This window comes from Labeo rohita, chromosome 24, assembly GCF_022985175.1.
Source record: "Labeo rohita strain BAU-BD-2019 chromosome 24, IGBB_LRoh.1.0, whole genome shotgun sequence".
Lineage (NCBI taxonomy): Eukaryota > Metazoa > Chordata > Actinopteri > Cypriniformes > Cyprinidae > Labeo > Labeo rohita.
The window spans coordinates 12,167,950-12,190,068 of record NC_066892.1 but is presented as its reverse complement, the minus strand read 5'-3'; the positions used below and the strand labels follow the sequence as shown (position 1 = coordinate 12,190,068).

The 22,119-nt window shown below is 34.2% G+C and overlaps 1 protein-coding gene across 1 annotated transcript; it reads right to left on the bottom strand.

Annotated features, from left to right (window-relative positions):
• Window positions 1–7: 7 nt before the first annotated feature.
• Window positions 8–22,096, bottom strand: pign (phosphatidylinositol glycan anchor biosynthesis, class N). The gene is made up of 29 exons (XM_051097909.1): window positions 21,837–22,096; window positions 21,393–21,648; window positions 20,079–20,200; window positions 19,897–19,995; window positions 19,709–19,815; window positions 18,814–18,938; window positions 17,957–18,087; window positions 15,791–15,907; window positions 15,667–15,707; window positions 15,535–15,594; window positions 15,336–15,428; window positions 15,198–15,253; window positions 15,000–15,078; window positions 14,726–14,908; window positions 14,469–14,608; window positions 13,016–13,115; window positions 12,777–12,869; window positions 12,618–12,709; window positions 12,353–12,458; window positions 9,685–9,793; window positions 9,215–9,317; window positions 8,382–8,484; window positions 3,261–3,347; window positions 3,110–3,165; window positions 2,127–2,202; window positions 1,923–1,996; window positions 1,585–1,627; window positions 1,427–1,479; window positions 8–1,298 (listed from the first exon to the last, which is right to left on the bottom strand). The coding sequence occupies exons 2-29, from the start codon at window positions 21,617–21,619 to the stop codon at window positions 1,175–1,177; spliced, it is 2,799 nt and encodes a 932-aa protein (XP_050953866.1). The 5' UTR covers window positions 21,620–21,648; window positions 21,837–22,096; the 3' UTR covers window positions 8–1,174.
• Between the last annotated feature and the right edge of the window lie 23 nt (window positions 22,097–22,119).

The following is a 22,119-nucleotide window of genomic DNA, read 5'->3' as shown; positions in this document are numbered from 1 at the left end:
TAGCCAAAGACACATTTATTAAAACAGTAATACTGTGAAATATTATTACAACTGAAAATAACTTTTATATTTTTGTACATTTTAAAATGTAATTTATTCCTGTGATCAAAGCTAAATTTTCAGCATCATTACTCCAGTCTTCAGTGTCACATGATCCTTCAGAAGTCATTCTAATATGTTGATTTGCTGCTCAAAAAACATTTGTTACTGCTATAAAATTTTAATACATTGTAAAAAACAATTTGTTGAGTCAGCCTAAAATAATTTGTTACCCCGCTGCCTTAAATATTTAAGCTCAGTCAACTCAAAAAAGTTTAGTCAACTTAAAATGTTAAGTTGTACTAAGTGACAACTTAGATATTTGAGTTGATTCAACTTAAAAGTTTAAGGCAGCTGAGTAACAAACCCAGCTTTTAAGTTTAACAAACCAACTTTTTAGTTTAGTCAACTCAGAAATCTCTCACTTAGTACAACTTAACATTTCAAGTTGACTAAACTTAAAATTAAGGCAGCAGGGTAACAACAAATATTTTAAGTTGACTCAACAAATTGTGTTTTATACTTTTTTACAGTGTAACAAAATTAAAACCTTACTCAATTTAAAAAGCATTAATTTCTTTCCCTCACAAAACAAAAATGTGCTTTGTATTTTAATTGCACATCATTTGTTAATGTGCTGTTTTTCTTAAAGGCATTACACTAAATGTAAAGGTTTATTGTAAATAAATAATTTTACATATTTACATAATATTAAAACACAATATTATAAAACTACACATTTACCAAAACAGAATTAGATCCCAGTTAAAATCAGCTAGTACAGTAACATTCCTCACCTTTGGCATTAATCATACAGTACATATATATAGACATAATCAAGTACTTTCCCTTCAGCCAAATTCAGTCCTGTGGCGTTTTTTCCCCCCTCAAGTCCCAAAACTAAAATACCCATACATCTGCTATATTAATAGCAGATCACTTTCCCTATATTAGTTATACCATATAAGGTCTTCCTGTTAGAAAATGCAGATTCATAAGTCTTAAGTAATAATGATGTTAAGAAATACCCAAAAACAGGAAGTCCCTAAGCTGAACATCAGTCGTATTATTGTGCTACTGAATGCTTGTTTTTGCACCTTGTAAACATAATGAAGAAGATCCTGATACTCGGTTGTCACCTAAAGTGCATTTTTCGTTTCCGTCCAATGAGGATTCTCTTGGATGTTAAGATGTGCGTCATGACGCTCAGCAACATGAGGAAGATGGTCATGGACATTACAATGACATAGTGACTAATACTGCAACACAGAAGAAACATATCATATTATGCGATATGTGCATTTGCATATGTATTTTAAAAGACAGATGCAAACCAAACATGCAAACATGGGTAAAAGGACGGAAGCTAAACACCTAGTTAACCCACCTAGTGCCTATGTCAAGCCAGCTTCCATAATCTTTTACTAGGAAAAAGAAGTGCTGGTGGAAAAAAAAAAAAAAACAGAGATAGTGATTAATAGTTGATTCATAAAAAAAAAATGCAACTTTTGCTATTATTTGTCATGTTCTCGGTGCTAAGCTTACCAATGCCATTAAGTCTGAGATGACAAGCACAACGAGGAAAAGGCTAGAAAATAAATGCAGATTTAATGCAAACATATGCAAAATAATGTCATAACGCTATCTAATATATTTTGTTCTGTCTAAGCAGGAACATATATTTGTTGGACTTTGGCCTTTTTTTTTTTTTTTTAAATCAAGTACTTTAGATACCAAAGCTTAGTTGTTGACAACAAGGAAGTGTCTGTGAAAGACTTGAGCCCAAATATAGCAAATGCTTGAAGAAGTGGTCAGTCTGCAAACAGTATGGGCAAATGGAGAATGACTTGGTTTCCTGATTTTCTAATTATTCTGATAAGTACCTTCGTGATGAGAGCTGTGTTGACACTTGAATGCTCTCGAATGTGCACATCACAATTATAAATGGAATTAACACCTGCAAGAGGATGCAACAGTTAAAAGAAGCATGATATCATAAAAGCACAAATAGTGCTTATGGCACTAATGTAAAATGAAAAAAATTAATCTGAGTTAATCTGAAACTTTATGTTGAGTAAGTGCTATACCTTCCACATCAGCAGGCCGCCCATAATGAACGGATTGAAGACGGTCAGAAAGCAGTAAACTGAGGCTGGATCGAAACTGTGAGGGAAGATAAAGGCAAAATTTATTAAAGTTTATTTTATAGCACTAGTGTACTTAAAGGATAAATTCACTTCCAGAACAAAAATATGTACAGATTAATTTACTCACCCCCTTGTCATGCAAGATGTTCATGTCTTTCTTCAGTCATAAAGAAATTATGTTTTTTGAGGTAAAAATTCAGGATTTCTCTCCATATAGTGGACTTCTATGATGCCCGTGAGTTTGAACTTTCAAACTGCAGTTTAAATGCGGCTTCAAAGGCCCTAAATGATCCCAGACAAGGAAGAAGGGTCTTATCTCGTGAAACGATCGGTCTAAAAAAAAAAAAAATGACAATTTATATACTTTTTAAACTCAAATGCTTATCTTGTCTAGCTCGGCGTGAACTCTGTGTATTCCGGGTGAATACAGTTAGGGTATGTCGAAAAACTCCCATCTCATTTTCTCCAAAATAGTCCTACATCGCTGCAGAAGTACCGACCCAGTGCTTTATAAAGATGATCAAACACCCTTTACAAAACAGGTAAAACAGCGATGTAGGACGTTGGAGGAAGTTGGAGAAGAGAATGAGATGGGACTTTTTCGACCTACCCTAAGTGTCATGAACCGGAATACAAAGTGTTCATGCAGAGCTAGACAAGACAAGCATTTGAATTTAAAAGTATAAAAATTTTAATTTTTTTTAGGAAAAAAACAAAAAAACAAAAAAAAAACAATCGTTTCGCTAGATAAGACCCTTCTGCCTTGAATTAGAGCCCTCTGAAGCTGCATTTAAACTGCATTTTGGAAGTTCAAACTCGGGGACACCATTGAAGTTCACTATACGGAGAGAAATCTTAAAATGAGTAACCTATCTGCAAATTTTTGTTCTGGAAGTGAACTTGTTTAAAAACAAGCAGCTTACCTATTAATAGAGGCAATGTTACCACATCCGAAGAATGCAATTATAATAAAAAACACCTATTGCAACAGTTAAGGAATTCTATTGTTTTAAATAGCAAAAAAAATAATAATCAAAAGGCACAAATCAAACAGTCTGTAGTCCAAAAGGATGCAAAGAAGTAAGATCTCCGAATGTCATCCAGCCTCAGCTGCCTGATCTTGGTAATGTCAATGTTTTCATCAAAATCAATGCTGGAGAGCTGAGAAAACAGAAATCGGTACAATTAGTGGTATGTTCACTGTGGTCTACTCTTACTGTGATACTTATTTCATATATATATATATATATAAGGGGTGTAAGGGTACACAGATGTCATGGTTCAGTACATACATCGGTTCAAGGGTCACGGTTCGATACTATTTCGGTACAACAGAAAAAAAAAACAGATCTACTTTACATTTATTTATTTCTACTCTACATTTATTTTAAACAGACAGTAGTACAAATTAAATTTTTTCCACCTACATGTGAAAATACTAAATATTATATCAAATTAATGTCATATATAGCAGGGCTCTAGACTAACTTGTTGCACTGGTTGCACTGGTGCGCCTAACTTTTTTTCTTAAGTGCACCAACACAAATGTTCGACCGCATCGCATTTAATCGCCATTTACAATTATTCTAATTCTTATTTTTGAAAATGTACATATTTTTAGAAAATGTAGTTAGTATTTGCATCATTATTGATTTATCTCATCCACCCGCAAATAATCAGAACGCATTTTTTTATTACCTGACCCACCCAACCCGCGGATTATCTGCAGCACGCACGGATATAACCACCATCCGGCCATCACTAATTGCCGGCTTGGTCTTCCCACACTCCCTTCACTATCTCTGATTGGTTTAGACCACGATATGGGCCTAATGTGTGTCTGTTGGACCACAGTCGTGGAGAATTTTTTTGTTTTTTTGCCCTCAAACTGCTGGTCGCACCGGTGGGACCTCAGATTTTTTTTAGTCTCACCATTGAGAAATTAGGTCGCACGTGCGACCCCAAATTGGTCGCACTCTAGAGCCCTATATAGGCTATAAAATATGCAGTATATATATACATACAAGGAATAAATACTTGAAATATATTTAATTTAGTTAACTGAAAGTAAACTGTGTGACACTTAACGTAGCCTATATTTGCTGAGTTTCAGTTCCGTTTTGTGACAGGAAAGAAAACTCAAAAGGCAGAAAGAGACATCCAATTTGTTTTTTGTTTAAATTGATTTTGCTGGTATGAAGAAAGTTGAAGTAATCTCGCCGGCACACACAAACACGAAACATATCAGTTCCAGGCTTCTACAATTAGTGTAGTACTTAAGGTTAAACAGAGAAAAGCGTTTTAAATTCCAATGCAAAGAAAAAAAAAAAAGCATTCAACTGCATTTTTATCTCCTTATATGTACATATACATATAAATAGATATGGAATGGAGATCGCCGCCCCCCTTCCCCCAACCCAACCCCCCACTCCAAAACAACAACAAAAAAAAATCTCACTCCAAGCTGAATTTAAAAGTTGGCAACCCTGCCCTTAGAACGCGACTAAAGTAACTTACAAAGTCTATAATTTGCATAATAAATAACAGTTTAGAATTTGAATACATCGTAAATATGGAAATTGCGCTGCAAGCAATATTTTTGAACGGGGGCACTTGGTTAAGACGAGTTTACACCAAAGATATATGAGCTGAAACTTGCAAAAGAAAGTAGTCTGCCACATCCTAACGCCGTCTCTACAACTTATTGGTAGCACAAGTGCGACAGAAATAAAACGCGGCATCCGTTTACTGCAGCGTTCGCGCTCAGTTGTTACTGAACGACTGATTATTTCATTTCATTTCATTTTTTTTTTTATTATTTCGAACAAAACATAATTTAAAACAAACTAATATACATATATACATGTGTTGCCGCACCAACAAAAACATCCCAAAAAAACTTTATACAGTACAAAAAAAAAATGTTCGAAAAGGAGTGGGATGAAGCTAAAGCTTATTTATTCCCACCCCCTATACAATTCCAAAGTTCCCTTATATCTTTTAATTATACCAATATCTTCGTAAGAGAACAATTCCACAAAAACTAAACACCAACCAAATAATTTCTTCCCAAAACAACCAAATCACCCATTCTCATACAATCCACCTTTTATAACGGGCTCTATGTGCTTTAACACAATATGTCGAGCTGTTCGCGGCCAGTGTAGTAGTGTTACATTAGTGTTAGCTGCTAGTTTAAAAGAATACTCCCGCTTCTAGACTAGACGGTGTATCATTTCCTTAGCAAACCACACTGACGAAAAAGCAAAATTTGAAATTTAATTGAACATAACAAATATATAAATCAGGACAGCACTAAAATAGTAACTATTTTGAAAATTCTAGAACCTTTTCACTTTTATTTTGCCTCTGTCCCAACTTTTTGCATACTTAAAAAAATAAATAAATTTAAAAAAAATAAAAATAAAATGTGTTTATATTCACAAAACACATTTAAGTTGGTCAGCGGAAACTTTGGAAATCTTTTCTTTGTACTTTTGTCAGTTAAATAAAAGTTAAATAGATCAAATCACAGATTTTATAATTTTACAAAAACGTCCCAACTTTTCTAGAATTAGGATTGTACTTAGTTTTTTGTAATCAAACTTTGAAATATGTTCACAAAATCAATGAAACATAGTAAAGTATGGTTTACATTTCTTCCATTTGCATGTGTAAATGTGGTATTTACCAACCAAAATAACAATGTCCACTATGTCAGAAAAAAGGGAATATATTTTCAATATTTTCTAAAACTAAGGGATAAATATTAATTTGCACTGAAAGCTAATTGAAAACATCCAAACATATCACATCAGTAAAAAGCGTGTTCAAGAGTTCCAGGAATGGAAGAACAAACTAAAATTTCTTCTGTAAAAATGTCCCTGTGGATGTTCTAAACAGGAATTTTTATTTAGTCTTTTTTAATTTGATATAGATATATCCGCATCTCAACAACACTGAAGCTGTAGCAATGAAAACCACCAACATGCTTAAAAAATACTTCACTGTCTTTTTTGATCATTTCAATGCATCTTTGAAATGAAGTAATTTCCTAAAAATCATAACGACCCCATACATTTGAATTACTGTAAATATAGTAACAGTCCTCATTATAAACATAAAATAATAATAATCAACTTTAATATTCAGTGAGAACAATTAGACTACGATTTATTTGATGGGGGGCGGTGAGGGACCTGGATAATGGGTAGGGGGGCGCTGGCCCAAAAAAGGCTGAGAACCACTGCGTTTAAAGTAACGTTATACTACTTTGTCAGTGAGAGACGTGTTCAGAATCAGCACATGGTCACTGTCTAGTGGGCTTTGTTTTCAAGTGCACAACTCCTGGCATTCGCTGTTCTTCTGCCAGCAGTTATCAAACAGATTTGCATTACTGTGGGCGCCCCCTTCTGGATTGAGGGTGAATTGTATTCGTTGTAAGGCCTCATGCACCAAACCGAGATGCCCATATCGTGACGGTTCGGTACGAATACATGTATCGTTACACCCTAAATATATATATATATATATATATACACATACACACACACATGTTTGTTTTTGTGAATTGTGGGGACTTTCCATAAACTTCTATAGTTTTTATACTGACCAAACGATATTGTCTATCCCCTAACCCAACCCTAACCCTAAACCTAGCCCTCACAGAAAACATGTTTGCATCGTTACACTTTCAGATAAACATCATTTACTATTTTTAAAAAAATTTTAACATTGCGGGGAACGCAGGCCGGTCCTCACAATGTCAAAAATTTCAGGTTTTACTATCCTTGTGGGGACATTTGGTCCCCACAATGTAACAAAAACAAGTACCCACACACATACAGACACAGTGGAGATCAAAATTAGAAAACAATCTATCTATAAATACTTGATTTTTTCTGAAATATGGCTCAGAATTTGAAGGAATATTAGCTGTAGGTATATCACTGTACCACGTTTGACAAAATATCTAAAGCATTTCAACAAAAAGCTTCATTTAGTGGAAAACACAGTGATGAGGTGATGAGGGTTAAAGCTGTCAGATATTAGTAGGATGTGTGAAGGCCCTTGTTTTGAATGCCTTCAGCAGAAACATCTGCAGGACATCACAAGTTTCTCACACTGCACTGGTGTGATCTTGAACCACTCTTCTATTCCAAAGTTTGGTGACTAGTGGGTTTCTTAGCCATAACTTTGTCACCAAAGATTTTCAGTTGAGCTTAGATGAGGACTTTAGGCTGGCCATTATATTAGCTCATTATTCTTAGCTTCTGAATTGCTTTACCTGTTTTGCATGAAATTGCTGGCCAATTAGTAGATGCTTGCAAGGAAGGAACTGCATGTTGCTGAAGGAAGTTCTAAAAAACATTTGCATTCACCCTGCAATGTAGCTGTATATGACGTCAAATCCCTGGTGCAAAAAACATCCCCCAAACCATGACACTTTGTCCTTCATCTTTCACTGACTTCATTATGTATTTGTGGTTCAGTCCTTCCCCAGTTTGACGCTATGCAAAATGTTTCCCATCAGCCCCAAATGAATTAAACTTGCTCTTATTACTAAAGAAATTTTAGACCAGTTTTGCTCTCTTCACTTTCAGTTCAAATTCTCTTAAACATGCTGAGACAGATCCTTCCCCTTTTCAGCACTGAACTGGCAGGCAATTCCAGCTGCAGTGCTGAACCGATTCTCCAATGAGAATCTCTGCGTTATCCTGTCTTCTCATGCATTTGTCTTAGTGGACGACCAGGCTTTTTAGGGGCCTTGAATGAATTAGTGTCATTGTAAACCTGCAATATTCAAGAAATCACAAATTTGGAATGACCAACTTGTCTTGCAAAGGCCGGTCGCCTTAGAGCGGCCTGCCATCTTGCAATCTCAGTGAAATTTCGAGAAATGCTGCCAATTAAATAAGGTTTGTCATATAAATAAGGAAATCTAATTAAGAAAAATCTAATTTTGATCAGAGTTCTCTTTCAAATATCTAATTTTTTATACTGTTCTTCAGAAAATAATTCATTTATGAAATATCTTTAAAAACTGCCCTTTTAGTCAGGATAAATTCAAATAAGACCATGCAGTGACCTTGAAATTTTGAAAATTATAGGTTGTTCTCTAATTTTGATCTCCACTGTATATATGAAGGCTGAAGGGAAGCCCCTAAAGAAGAAGTCTAGAGGAGGGGACGGTACCTCAGTCCAATTTGAACTTTCTTGTGTGTTCAGGGCTTCCTGCTCAATGTTGATCCATGCAAACATCAACCACGACAGCACAGGAGGGAAAAGAGCCTCATACCTTCACATTTACAAACCAAATAGCTATTAGAATAAGGGCTTTCATTTAAAAATAAGAATAAATTACAATAAAATTAAGAATGAATTACAATAACACAAAATGAAAATAGAATAACATCTTTAAAAGTTATTTGCAATTCAGTTTAGATTTGTTTAATCAGAGTATCATGTGACTTGATTAATATTTTAAGAATATACACTACAATTTCAAAAATTTAGGGTCAGTAAGTTTTGTAAAATATTAAGCAGCACAGCTGTTTCTAACATTGATAATAATAAGAAATGTTTATTGAGCACCAAATAAGATTTAGCAGAAGTTATGTAAGTTTATGTGATTAATGTTTTGCTGCATTTTTGATCAAATAAAAGTAGCCTTGGTGGGCATATAAGACGTCCTTAAAAATAACCAACCCCAAACTTAAAACTTAAACAGTAGTGTGTTATTTAATTATTAACCAATTTAATCAATTATTAATTTGAATATTGTCTGTATAACTGAAACTGTCTCAAAGCAGTCGGCAGTTGAACTGCAAACATTTGCAACTCAGCTGTTTACTGTGTGCACCATGTGGTTTGTTTTTGAATTCCATTTCCTTAGACGGGCAACCTCAAGAGGAGCATTTGACTAAATCTAACATGTGCTGAACTACTGTGAAACTTAACACGGACAAATTAAAACTGCAGATTAGATGGCGATAGATTGATAGATTGACCGTCAGTGGCTTTTTTACCCTGTACTCAGGAGGAGGTAGACACAAATTAAGGACATCAGGATACTCAGAAGTCTGTGAAAGAGCCTGGTGGAACTCAACAGCGGTATCAAAAATGAGGAAACTGCAAAAAAAAGTGTGAGAGCAGAGGATAAAGTACGAACAGGATGGAAGAAAAGAAGAAGTGCAATTTACTGGTTAAAAGTCATGCATCAAGGCTTCATCACAAGATTTACTCACCCTCATGTCATTTCAAAACTTTATGGCTTTCTGCACAAAAGAAAATATTTTAAGATTCTAAAACAACACTGGACCCTTTTGAATTTCACTGTATGGAAAACAAGACACTAAGACACATTGCTCTAAATATCTTCCTTACAGATCTGGAATGACATGAGGGTGAGTAAACAATGACAAGTTTCATTTTTAGGTGAACTATCCGCCTTTAATGCAGTCTGTATTGTTAACAGAGCATCATGGAGATGGCAAACCTAGTGTGAGCCAGCTAACAAGCTGGTTGAAGAGTGGCAAGCCTTGCTTCAGCTGCAGACTGGAGTGTGTGCTGGTCAGGGTGTAAGCACACAGCACCACCTGCATCATCTGGAAACATATGCACACAAATAAGATTCGCAGAGATCAAAAGTATAGTTGTATCCACTATTTAAAATCTTTAAAATGATTAGATTCTAAAATATTTTGCAGTAGAGTAACAGGAATGTACAGTCAAAAGTTTACATACACCTTACAGAATCTGCAAAATTTGAATTGTTTTACAAAAAATTAAGGGGTATAATAGACCATTTATCTGTTTGTAAACATTCGGGATGCGCGCAGCATGGTTGCAGAAAACCCGGGAGAGATTGCCTTTACGGCTAGAGAATTACAAGGATACGGCACAAAATACTTAGATTTAAAAAGAGTATAGATTATATCGATTAGATGTCATTTTCAAATGTTATTCACATATTACAAGAGCTTGTCACCCAGCGATAAGCACTGTTATTCGAAATTGGCGTTACGATAGTGGGATAGTCTTACAGATCCGAAACTGGGATGACGTTTTTATGGGCGGTTCAGTTGCCAGTCTATGGAGCCATGGAATAAAAGAATAAAAAAGATAAATTTGATTTATATTTCAAAAACCTGACTTTATTTTCGCAATTCCGAGATTATATCCCACAAATCTAGAGGAAAAACAACTCGTCATTCTCTCTTTTCCCCTCAGCTTATATCTCACACTTCTGGCTTTTTTCCCTCAGAATGAACAAACTCATTAGTTTTGTTAAATCGAGTTATAAAGTCTGAATTAGTAGATATAAACATGCATTTGTGAGGGAAAAAAAGTCAGAATTGTGAGATAAAATTTTAAAAAAATGTTCGGTAAAAGGTTAATAGTAATAGGTTTAAATAATATGTCATGCTGTAACGGTAGGGCTAATACAGTACATCCCCTATGAACAGCATATGTGAATATTATGTAGACCTATTGTTTAAATCAAATTTATGCTTTAAAAGTAGAGTAATCATAGCAGTTTTCATCCATGGTATGTCCGTTTAAACTTCTGTGTTTAGCTTCGAATGGTGTCTTTGACGACAGTATTGTATAAAAATTATTTGCATTCCGATTTTGACATCAAAAGGCACAAAAATATTTTTTTCTCTTATTCCATGGAGTTTACCCGTTCACCTCCACTTGCTACCAGTGTTTTTCTGCAACCACTATGCGCGCGCAGCTGGAAGTGACGTCACTGTGACGTCCACTCGAAATTGGGCTATACAAAATGTTATTTTTTTATTTAGTACTGACCTGAGCAAGATATTTTACATAAAAGATGTTTACATATAGTCCACAAGAGAAAATAATCGATGAATTTCTAAAAATGACCCTGTTCAAAAGTGTACATACACTTGATTCTTAATACTGTGTTGTTGCCTGACTGATCCACAGCTGTTTATTTTTTAAGTGATAGTTGTTCATTAGTCCATTGTTTGTCCCTAAAGAGTTAAACTGCCTGTTGTTCTTCCGAAAAATTCCTCAGGTCCCACAAATTCTTTGGTTTCTCAGCATTTTTGTGCGTTTTAACCCTTTCCAACAATGGCTGTATGACTTCGAGATGCATCTTTTCACACTGTGGACAACTGAGGGACTCATATGCAACTATTATAGAAGGTTCAAACGCTCACTGATGTTTTAGAAGGAAACACAACGCATTAAGAGCCGGGGGTGTAAACTTTTGAACAGAATGAAGATGTGTCTTATTTTGCCTAAATATCATATTTTTTCATTTAGTACTGCCCTTCGGCAGCTACAGGAAGATACATGTTTCTCAGAAGAAAAAATAAGTCAAATTTACCCTGATCTTAAAAGTTTTCACCCCCCCCTGCTCTTAATGTATCGTGTTTCCTTCTGAAGCATCAGTGAGCATTTGTTGCTGCTGCAAGAGATTTCATACAATTTCGCCAGAGATAATCAGCAACAGGAAATGCAGAATATACTATAACAGACAAATTTTGAGTCTGTATGAACCTCTATTACTAAGGATCTTTTGTTTTGATTTCTGTGTGGGTTTGGGATTTGAATGGCATTCTTTTTGACATTATTTTTAAGCTATTATCTATTTCCCAAATGCATTTAGGTCATTACTTCCTGGAGTATTTACTGTATAGCTCCTTTGTTTTCTCTCAGTTTTGTTCATTGCACCTAGTTCCTTTAGTCAATCATTTGCATTATTTATGTGGCTTTCATACCACGTCCTGTATTTCTCTAGCTTGCCTGAATCTACTCTTTACAGAACTGTACTCTGGATCACTTTTTCTGAAAACAGGGTTTCTCAACTGGAATTTGCAAACCCCTGGGGGGTCCATGAGGGAACTGCAGGCTAATAAATGGAATAAACAATTTAAAAAAAATCAAATGAAACCCTTACTACAACTGCATGTCATGTAACCATAAATAGAAATCAGTGAACCATGGACATGCAAAATAAAATATTTTATATTTCAACAAATTTCCAGGGGGTATGGAAATAAATATTTTACATGAAAGGTATTTGGCTGAAAAAAACGTTTGGGAATCAAAAATCCACAAATGTCTGCATTTTTATGGTGAAAATGTCCTAGGAGAGTGAAAAATCACAAAAGGAAAGAGTCAAAAATGACCTGGCACATGAACAGCTGACGATCCCTTCGGATCAGAGGAGAGCGTCTCCATGATGACCAGAGGTATGAGGACGAGTTGAAGACGGTCAACACTCCAGCGCAAATTCTACATTAAAACACATTAAATTTAGAAGATGAACCATCCTGATGCCATTCAGCATTACTAATCAAAGAGTATGTATGTGTTTAACAGTTTAAATGCAGAAAATGAATACAAATTACTGTGTATGACAGGATTTGGCATGAGTAAGTAAAGAGTGCTCACACATAGTTAACGTCCGGTTCCCGTCCCACCACAGGCAACAGCGGAAACACAGCCAGGAAGAGACAGCTCAACATCCAGCTCAATGACCTGAACTACAGTAGTATAAACAAGTCTTAAAAAACACTCAAATCAGAACAGGCCTTGAGAAGTTCACCTTACCTTTGCTTTCGTGTAAAGGCCAGAAGCCACAGGCCACAGTGCCAGCACCACCAGGCCCAAAGTCAACATGGCCCGATAGAAAAAGCTCAAAACCTTAAAAAAAAAAAAAAAACAGCAGAGAGGAAATGAAAGATGTAAAATAGTTAACACCCTTAATTACTAGAGTGCTAAACAGTTCTAACAGAGAAACTCGACAACTGAATTCACCATGTCTAGCATACAGCTATTCGAGTACTTACTAGTAATTCAATTCCAAATGTAACCAGCAAAAAATAGCCAAAGCATTTGCTGAGCGGTAATGAGGGGATTGATCGAATCAGACTGGCAAGAGTTTCAAATCTGTGACAGAGAGAAAACACATTAAAAATCAAAAAGGGGGGGAAAACAGATCTGATATAATAATTATAATATGACTTCTGTGCCCTCTAGAAGCTTGCATTTTAAAAGTGAACAACACATTACAGTGCCATCCCACACACTCACTTTTAATTATTTTTTACATCTTCAGGAAATGGCTAAAGACACATCTCTTTCATCTACACATGACCGTCTAGCACTAGAGCTCTCAATTCTATTTCTATTCCATCTAATTTATTATAAAAAAGTGACCCTTTAACTCTCTAACTCTAGCACTCTCTGTTCTATTTCTATCTGCTTGTTTTGTTTTATTCATTATAAAAACTTGACCATCTAACACTAACATTGTCTATTCTATTTATATTCTATCTACTTGTTTTCTTTTCTTTATTATAAAAAAAATTGACCCTCTAACACCAGCACTTTCTATTCTATTTCTATTCTATTTTTATTTTTATTTATTAAAAATATGACCCTTTAACACTAGCATTCTCCATTCTATTTCTATTCTATCTACTTTTATTTATCAAAAACATTGACCATCTAGCACTAGCACTCTCTATTCTATTTCTATTCTATTTTTATTTTTATTTATTAAAAAATGACTCTCTTACACTAGCATTCTCCATTCTATTCTATCAACTTCTTTTATTTTATTTATGATAAAAAAACTGACCCTCTAACACTAGCACTCTCTATTCTATTTCTATTATCTAATTTTATTTCTATTTATTATTAAAAAACATGACCTTCTAACACTAGCACTCTGTTCTATTTCTATTATATCTATTTATTTTCTTTTTATTTATTATAAAAAATACCCACTAACACTAGCACTCTATATTCCATTTTTATTTTATCTGCTCATTTTATTTTTTATTTATTATATAAAACAACCCTGTAATACTAGCACTCTTTATTCTATTTCTATTATATGTACTTTCTTTTTAATTATTATAAAAAACTTGACCCGCTAACACTAGCACTCTCTATTCTATTTCTATTTTATCTACTTATTTTCTTTTTATTTATTATAAAAAACTTGACCCTCTAACACAAGCACACTCTATTCTGTTTCTACTATATCTACTTGTTTTCTTTTTATTCATAAAAAACGACCCTCAAACACCAGCATTCCTTATTCTTTTTCTATTCCAACTACTTTAAAATAAAATAATAACTGGACTCTCTAACACTAGTGCTTTCTATTCTATTCCTTATTCTTTTTATTTAGAATAAAAAAAATAAATAACCTTGCTACATGTTCAGGATTAAGACTATCCGGGACTTGTCAAAGCAAAAATATTTTAATAAGAACGGGGATGAGTAACTTACTCCCTCATGACGGAGAACCACACGGGCACAGGGAGCAAGCAATAGATGTAGTAGGTCCAAGGACTAGACTGGACCAACAAGAACAGGGCCACAAGAAGACCAATACACAGAAACATCTGACCAAGACTCCTTTCTGTTACCTTGAATGCAACAGATACGAACAAATACAGGATGTGACTTATTTTAACACCTATGACCTACCAGTAAACCACTGACCTTAATACAAGTGACAATGACCATGACCTACAAACACTCACCATGTGCGAGTTAGTTGGAGGTTTGCGTAGGCTAGCATGTGTTTTCAGGATGAACAAAACCACATAAGAGGTCCACCCAGTAAAACCCAGAACCACACTGCTGCCAAGAAAGAGCCGATCATATGTGTGATAATACGACAAGCCCTCCAAGGCCTGGACTATCAGATCTTCGCAATAACGGATCTGGAAAAAAAGACAAAGGATGATACGCCAATACAGGATATAGATTATCAAGAAGTCAGTTTGGACATGATAACAACCAAACAACACTCACTGCTTCATCAAACTGTCCTTTCTGAATCAAAGTCCTTGCATTACGCACAAAATCCAACTGTTTAGAGTCAGTCAGAGGCCTAGAGGGCAAAATGACAATCTCACAACTGAACGTGATGAATAATCAACATTTACTTCGTATTGGCAAAACGAAATTCATGTTTCTTTGGAAGATAAAAGAGCATTGACTTTTACTCACTGGTAGGGTGTAAACAAAAAGGATAATGTTGTTTCTTTCTTCTGTGCCATTTTCACCTGTTAATTTAATAAACACAAGATTATCGTGATTATTTCTTATTAAAATGGACAGAATGCACTAAAATGTACTGTACTTTACCCTAAACTGCTCCAAGATCTGAACTGCATTTGCATAAATGCTTTCAGCCTTAAAGTGCTGACTGTTATTCAGGTAATTCAGTGGTAAAACGCCCTGCAATGCAAGAAATGTGTCAGAAAAAATATAACAAGTGCATGCATGTCTATACAGAAGTGTCCTGCTCTTTGATATGAACTTGTGATCTGAAAGCTCTGCTCACCACGGAGTTCAAAGGAAAGGGAACTCCTATAAGAGATGACATTAGCGGAGCAATATCGGCCTGTAATAGCATAAAAAGATCAGTCAGCTGCGTTCTTGTCATTTATAGATATTTAGAGACAATAAATGTCACCTGATTGACATCAACTCTCCTGGATGCTTCCAACCCCCATTCTGAAATGTAAAGAAATATAGATGAAATCAATTCCATGTTTGAATATGGAGATGAAAAGGTGTCAGACCAACTTTAAACAAACCTTTTAAATAATTATCATCATATTTGTGAGAACTCTCCCGTTGTGCTGTTTGAACCCCAGTACCCCATGCTATCAGCGGGGTCAGCGTCTCTGATGGGTGTCCTGCACCGTGAGATCCTATAAAACATATACTTACATACTGCATTGAACAGATTTGAGGTCAAAAGTTTATATACACCTTGCAGAATCTGCAGAATCTTCCAGAACAACAATTTACAGATAATGTACTCACCCCTTGTCATCCAAGATGTTCATGTCTTTCTTTCTTCAGTCGTAAAGAAATTATGTTTTTTGAGGAAAACATTTCAGGATTTTTCTCCATATAATGGACTGACATGGTGCCCCGATTTGAACTTCCAAAATGCAGTTTAAATGAGGCTTCAAACGATCCCAGCCGAGGAAGAAGGGTCTTATCTAGTGAAACGATTGGTTATTTTCATTAAAATAATACAATTTAAATACTTTTTAATCTCAAACGCTCGTCTTGTCTTGCTCTCCATGAACTCTGTGTATTCTGGCTTAAGACAGTTAGGGTATGTCGAAAAACTCCAATCGTATTTTCTCCCTCAACTTCAAAAATCATTTCAAAATCATCCTACATCACTGCAGAAGTACCGACCCAGTCTTTGCAAAGTGAACATGCAAAGAAAATCAAGCACCCTTAACAAAAAAAGGTAAAACAGCGATATAGGACGATTTCGAAGTTGAGGGAAAACATGAGATGGGAGTTTTTCAACATTTTTTAACATACCCTAACTGTCATGAACCGGAAAAAGAGCGTTGACATTGAAAAATATATAAATTAAGTATTTTTTGAATGAAAATAACCGATCGTTTCACTAGATAAGACCCTTCTTTCTCAGCTGGGATAATTTACAACCGCATTTGGGATCGTTTGGAGCCGCATTTAAGTTCAAATTCGGGGCACCATATCCACCATATCAGTCCTTTATATGGAAAAAAAAAACAAAATACGAGGGATAATACAAAATGCATGTTGTTGTTGTGACCTGAATAAAATATTTCACATAAAAGACATTTACATATGTGACCATGGATCACAAAACCAGTCGTAAGGGTCATTTTTTTCAAAATTGAGATGTATATATCATATGAAAGCTGAATAAATAAGCTTTTTATTGATATATAGTTTGGCCAATATTTGGCTGAGATACAACTATTTAAAAATCAGGAATCTGAGGGTGCAAAAAAATCTAAATATTGAGAAAATCACCTTTAAAGTTCTTCAAATAATGTTCTTAACAATGTATATTACTAATCAAAAATTAAGTTTTCATACATTTACAGTAGGAATTTTACTAAATATCTTAATGGAACATGATCTTTACTTAATTTCCTTAAAATTACTTTACTTAAAAGAAAAATCTGTAATTTTGACCCATACAAAGTATTTTTGGCTATTGCTATAAATAAACCCCAGCGACTTAAGACTGGTTTTGTGGTCCAGGGTCACATATAGTCCACAAGAGAAAATAATAGCTGAATTTATAAAAATGACCCTGTTCAAAAGTTTACATACGCTTGACTCTTACTATTTCTGTACTATGTACCTGATTGATCCACTGCTGTGTTTTTTGTTTAGTGATAGTTGTTCATGAGTCCCTTAATTGTCCTGAACAGTTAAACTGCCTGCTGCTCTTCAGAAAATCCTTTAGGTCCCACAATTTCTATGGTTTTTCAGCATTTTTATGTATTTGTACCCTTTCCAACAATTACTGTATGATTTTGAGATCCATCTTTTCACACTGAGGGACTCATATGCAACTATTACATAAGGCTCAAATGCTCACTGATGCTTTATAAGGAAAAATATATCTTATTCAGGACAGTACTAAATAAAAAAAAAAATATGCATTTGTATGATCCCTCCTATTTTGGTAAAATAATGAAAAATTTGCAGATTCTGCAAGGTGTGTGTAAACTTTTGACCTCAAATATATAAGTGATAAATTAAGCACTATGTTACTTTGAAATGCTGACTTGTTCTTGATCTGTAATTTAAATTAGGTGAATGTTATTTTATTTTTAAAAGACTGTCTTCATTCAGAGGCAAAGGTAATTTATTAACCTTTTTAACAAAGTTTCCTGTCACAGATTTCTAAAGTTTTAAAGTTACCAAAAGACTGGGTCAGAGAGATGTTTTACCCCAATTTGTCATGCCATGGTCGGAAGTAAAAACATAAGCCGTTTTTCCATCATGCCCATAAAAGTCGTCCATCACGCTGACAATTTCAGCGACACCAGCATCAACCAGGTCAATGTTCTCCAGATATTCCCTGTAAGTGCAGAAATCCCAAGGAAAATATTACATTTGAGAATTTGACAATGGTAGTAGCTCCACCTAGTGGTACATATTATCTCAAGGTGCTCTGAATATACAGTCAAACCAAAATTTGTTTAGACACCTTCGACATTTCTCACATTATCAGTTTATTTGCTATAGTTTATAAAATGGTGATAAAATATGACAAGAACTCAGAGTTAAACTGTGTCAGAACTGATTCATCTTGATAATGTCAGATAACTTTGATAGAAAGGTATATAAAGGGCAACTGCTAATATGACAATATTTACACAACTATCAATACTTTGTTTACCACTTACTAAGCGATGCTTAATTCTGTGGTGTAAAAAGCAAAACATGGTCAGGTCACATTGTGTGAATAATTTTTGGTCACAAACTTTTTATTAATTTTACTGGTAGTCCACTGTATGAAGAATGTTTGGGTATAATATGTCACAGTTTACTTTATTTTGCTATCCTCACTTACATAAATGAACTATAGTGTCCTGCACCCACTAGTAAATAAATATCAAAAATTATATCTGGTATATTCTGGTTTGACTGTATGCATGCAGTTTAAGGTATTTCAACACAATACTGCAATACAATTAATTTTTCTTGCATTTTTTATAACAAACATTGCTTCAAAGTGGTTTTGGGTAAAACAGTAACATAAAAAAGATTAAATGGAAACATCACAAATGTTTACTTTACTTACTTTGACATGGGCCGGTGGGCATGGCCATTGGTGTCTATCCCCAAAAGATGAAGGAAAAATACATTCTGTTCTTCATGTAACATATTCAGTAGAGTTTCATTGCTTTTGGCACCATTGAGAAAATCCTTAATAAAACAAAAAAATAAAAAAATAAACAAGCTGTTCAATCATATTACCTTTTTATGTGTTACATTATCATTTTAGCGTTTTAGACCTTATAATGTTTATACATTTTTTTGAAAAGTAATACTTTTTTTTAAGTAATAATGAATTAAATTGAGTATAAATTGACAGTAAAGTTTCATTGCTTTTGGCAACATTGAGAAAATCTTTAATAAAAAAAATGCTGGTCAATCATATCTTATTTATTACAAAAGAAAGTCCTTAATAAATAAATAATAAAATAAAAAAATAAAATCAATAAAATAAACAAGCTGTTTAATCATATCATCTTATTATTTATTACAAGAGAAAATCTTTAATAAATAAATAATAAAATTTAAAAAATAAAATCAATAAAATAGCTGTTCAATAATATTACCTTATTATTTATTACAATATAATTTCAGGGTTTCAGACATTATAAAAATTGTACTTTTTTTTTTTTAAGTAATTAATTAATCATTAATTAATGATGCATTAAATGTATTAAAAGTGACAGTAAAGACATGTGTTACAAAAAACTTTGCATGCATAATCATTATCCAAGATTTAGGAAATGATTTAGAAATTGTATATAAAATCATTTTTCACCAAGCATGTCACACTGTTCAAATTTAAACAATAATTTTTTCGAATGGCAGACTTCAAAATGTTGGGCCATGCTTTAACATAACATAGACATAACTGAAATAACAGTTGTGCTTTTTTAAGCCCCTACGTAAAAGTATCCTACCTTCACTTCATCAAATACCCATGTATCAAGTCTGGAAGCATCAGTGGAGGCGAAATCCTCCCGCTCTGGAGGGTAAGTGTGAGTATACACATGGTCTCCGGTGGCTCCTACAAAACACACATGTTGGTAAAGCTACTAAATAATGTCACTATACCCTCAAAGTCCAATTCACAGGTGTGTGGTTATACCTTTAGCAAACATCGGTATTATGTCAGGGCTTCCCCAACACCAGGTATGTCTGCTCTCATTAAAAACAGAATCAAACTCCACCGGATTCTCCTTCCAGCCTGTACGCACAGAAATGGGAGACGTATTATTAAAATTGCACACATAACGGTTATACACAAACACACATGTGACTGCAGCTTACCCTTGGCAACAGCACTAACATCCTCATAAAAGCCCGCTATTAGAGCCACATGACCTGGACGTGATTCCGTTGGAACACGTGTGTGAGACACTCCCCATGTGCCACTCTCTTTAACCACACTCCTTACGACAGGAAACAATAAGAAGAACATTAAACGTATTTATACACTATAAAGAACACAGACATAAAGAGGCAGATATGCATAACAGATAAGAATAATTGCAATGCTATTAGTTTAATATTTTCTTGTTCAATGTGCATATAATGTATTTTGGGAAACGCAGTTTACACCCTGTAAGTTAAAAATCTTCTACACTACCAGTTAAAAGGTTTTGAACAGTAAGATTTTTATTTTTTTTTTTTAAAGAAGTCTCGTCTGCTCACCAAGTCTGTATTAATTTGATTCAAAATACAGCAAAAATAGTAATATTTACTATTTAAAATAGCTGCTTTCTATTTGAATATATTTTAAAATGTAACTTATTCCTGTGATGAAATCTAAATTTTCATCATCATTACTCCAGTCTTCAGTATCACATGATTCTTCAGAAATCATTTTTATTATTATTATTATTATCAATATTTAAAACAGCTGAGTAATTTTTTTTAGGATTCTTTGATGAACAGAAAGATCCAAAGAGCAGCATTTATCTGAAATAAAACACTTTTGTAACATTATACACTATACCATTCAAAAGCTTGGAGTCAGTATAATTTTTAATATTTTTTAAATTATAGAAATTAATACTTTTATTTATTATGGATGCTTTAAATTGATCAAAAGTGATGATAAAGAAAATTATAATGCTACATTTTCTATTTCAGATCAGTTCTGTTCTTTGAACTTTCTATTCATCAAAGAAACTTGAAAAATTCTACTCAGCTGTTTAGAATATAATAGTAATAATAATAATAAATGTTTTTGAGCAGCAAATCAGAATATTAGAATGATTTCTGAAGGATCATGTGTTGAAATCACAAGAATAAATTACATTTTAAAATATATTCAAATAGAAAAACAGTTATTTTAAATAGAATATTTCAAAATTTGACTGTTTTTTGTACTTTGGATCAAATAAATGCAGGCTTGGTGAGCAGAAGAGACTCCTTTAAAAAAAAATCTTACGGTTCAAAAACTTTTGACTGGTAGTGTCATTACATTTCATTAGATTGAAAAAATGTCAGTGATTTTCTATTCATAACAGGAATTTAACATTTTATGGAAACCATCTAAAAACACTCAAGTCTTCTTTTCTGGACCACATTCGTAAACCGGACAAGCACCTGTAAGACAGATTATTCCATGTTCATCACCTTAGATAAGGAGCCCTGACTGTCCCATTGTCGTCTGGCTTAAATAGGCTGTCGGCTCTCAGACCATCTGCCACAAAGAGCACCAGGCGCTTGGCCGGAGGGGCCAGGGGGACACGCTGCGGTGTCATTCCATGCACAAGAGGGGACGTGAAATAGATGTCAAATATTGAGAGAAAGAAGACTACGTGGACAATGAGTCCCACGATGAAGAAAGTCACCATCTTCATCTTGTCTGCTGTCAGAACTGAGGCACTGACTTAGAACAAGAAAGAAAGACAAGAGAAAAACTGAAATACCATTCAGTTGTATTTAATACTCATTTGAGTTTTGCCTTAAACACAGTACATATTAACATGACAGTACATTCATAATAAGACATAGCCATCTAAGTAATATTTGCAAATATTTTAATAATAGTATGAGTGACTAAAAATAAAATCTTACCTTACAGAATCATAAAGTCTCTTAAATGAAGGTGTATAAATATAAATCAGTCCATCAGTATTGTCAATGAAAGCACCGGGCAGAGCATGAGCGATCGTAACCGCAGCCTCTAAACAAACCGCGTCATTCACACCGGCTTTTAATCTATTATAGCGTACTGTTATATGCCTGTCGAATAACTTGCTTTTGACCCACTAAACCAAATAGTTTGTAAGTAGATTAACTAAGAACTTTTCACCACTTCCTTGTATTGCTAACCTTTGAACTGGAACTCGCGCAATGC

Bases quoted from the DNA above. Each gene is read 5' to 3' on its own strand.
- pign (XM_051097909.1), bottom strand. From the start codon at position 21,619: ATGAAGATGGTGACTTTCTTCATCGTGGGACTCATTGTCCACGTAGTC. The intron at 1,628-1,922 runs GTACTTATCAGA...TTTATTTTCTAG, and splicing joins ACACAGCTCTCATCACGAAG to CCTTTTCCTCGTTGTGCTTG. The intron at 1,299-1,426 runs GTGGGTTAACTA...TCTGTGTTGCAG, and splicing joins TGGCTTGACATAGGCACTAG to TATTAGTCACTATGTCATTG.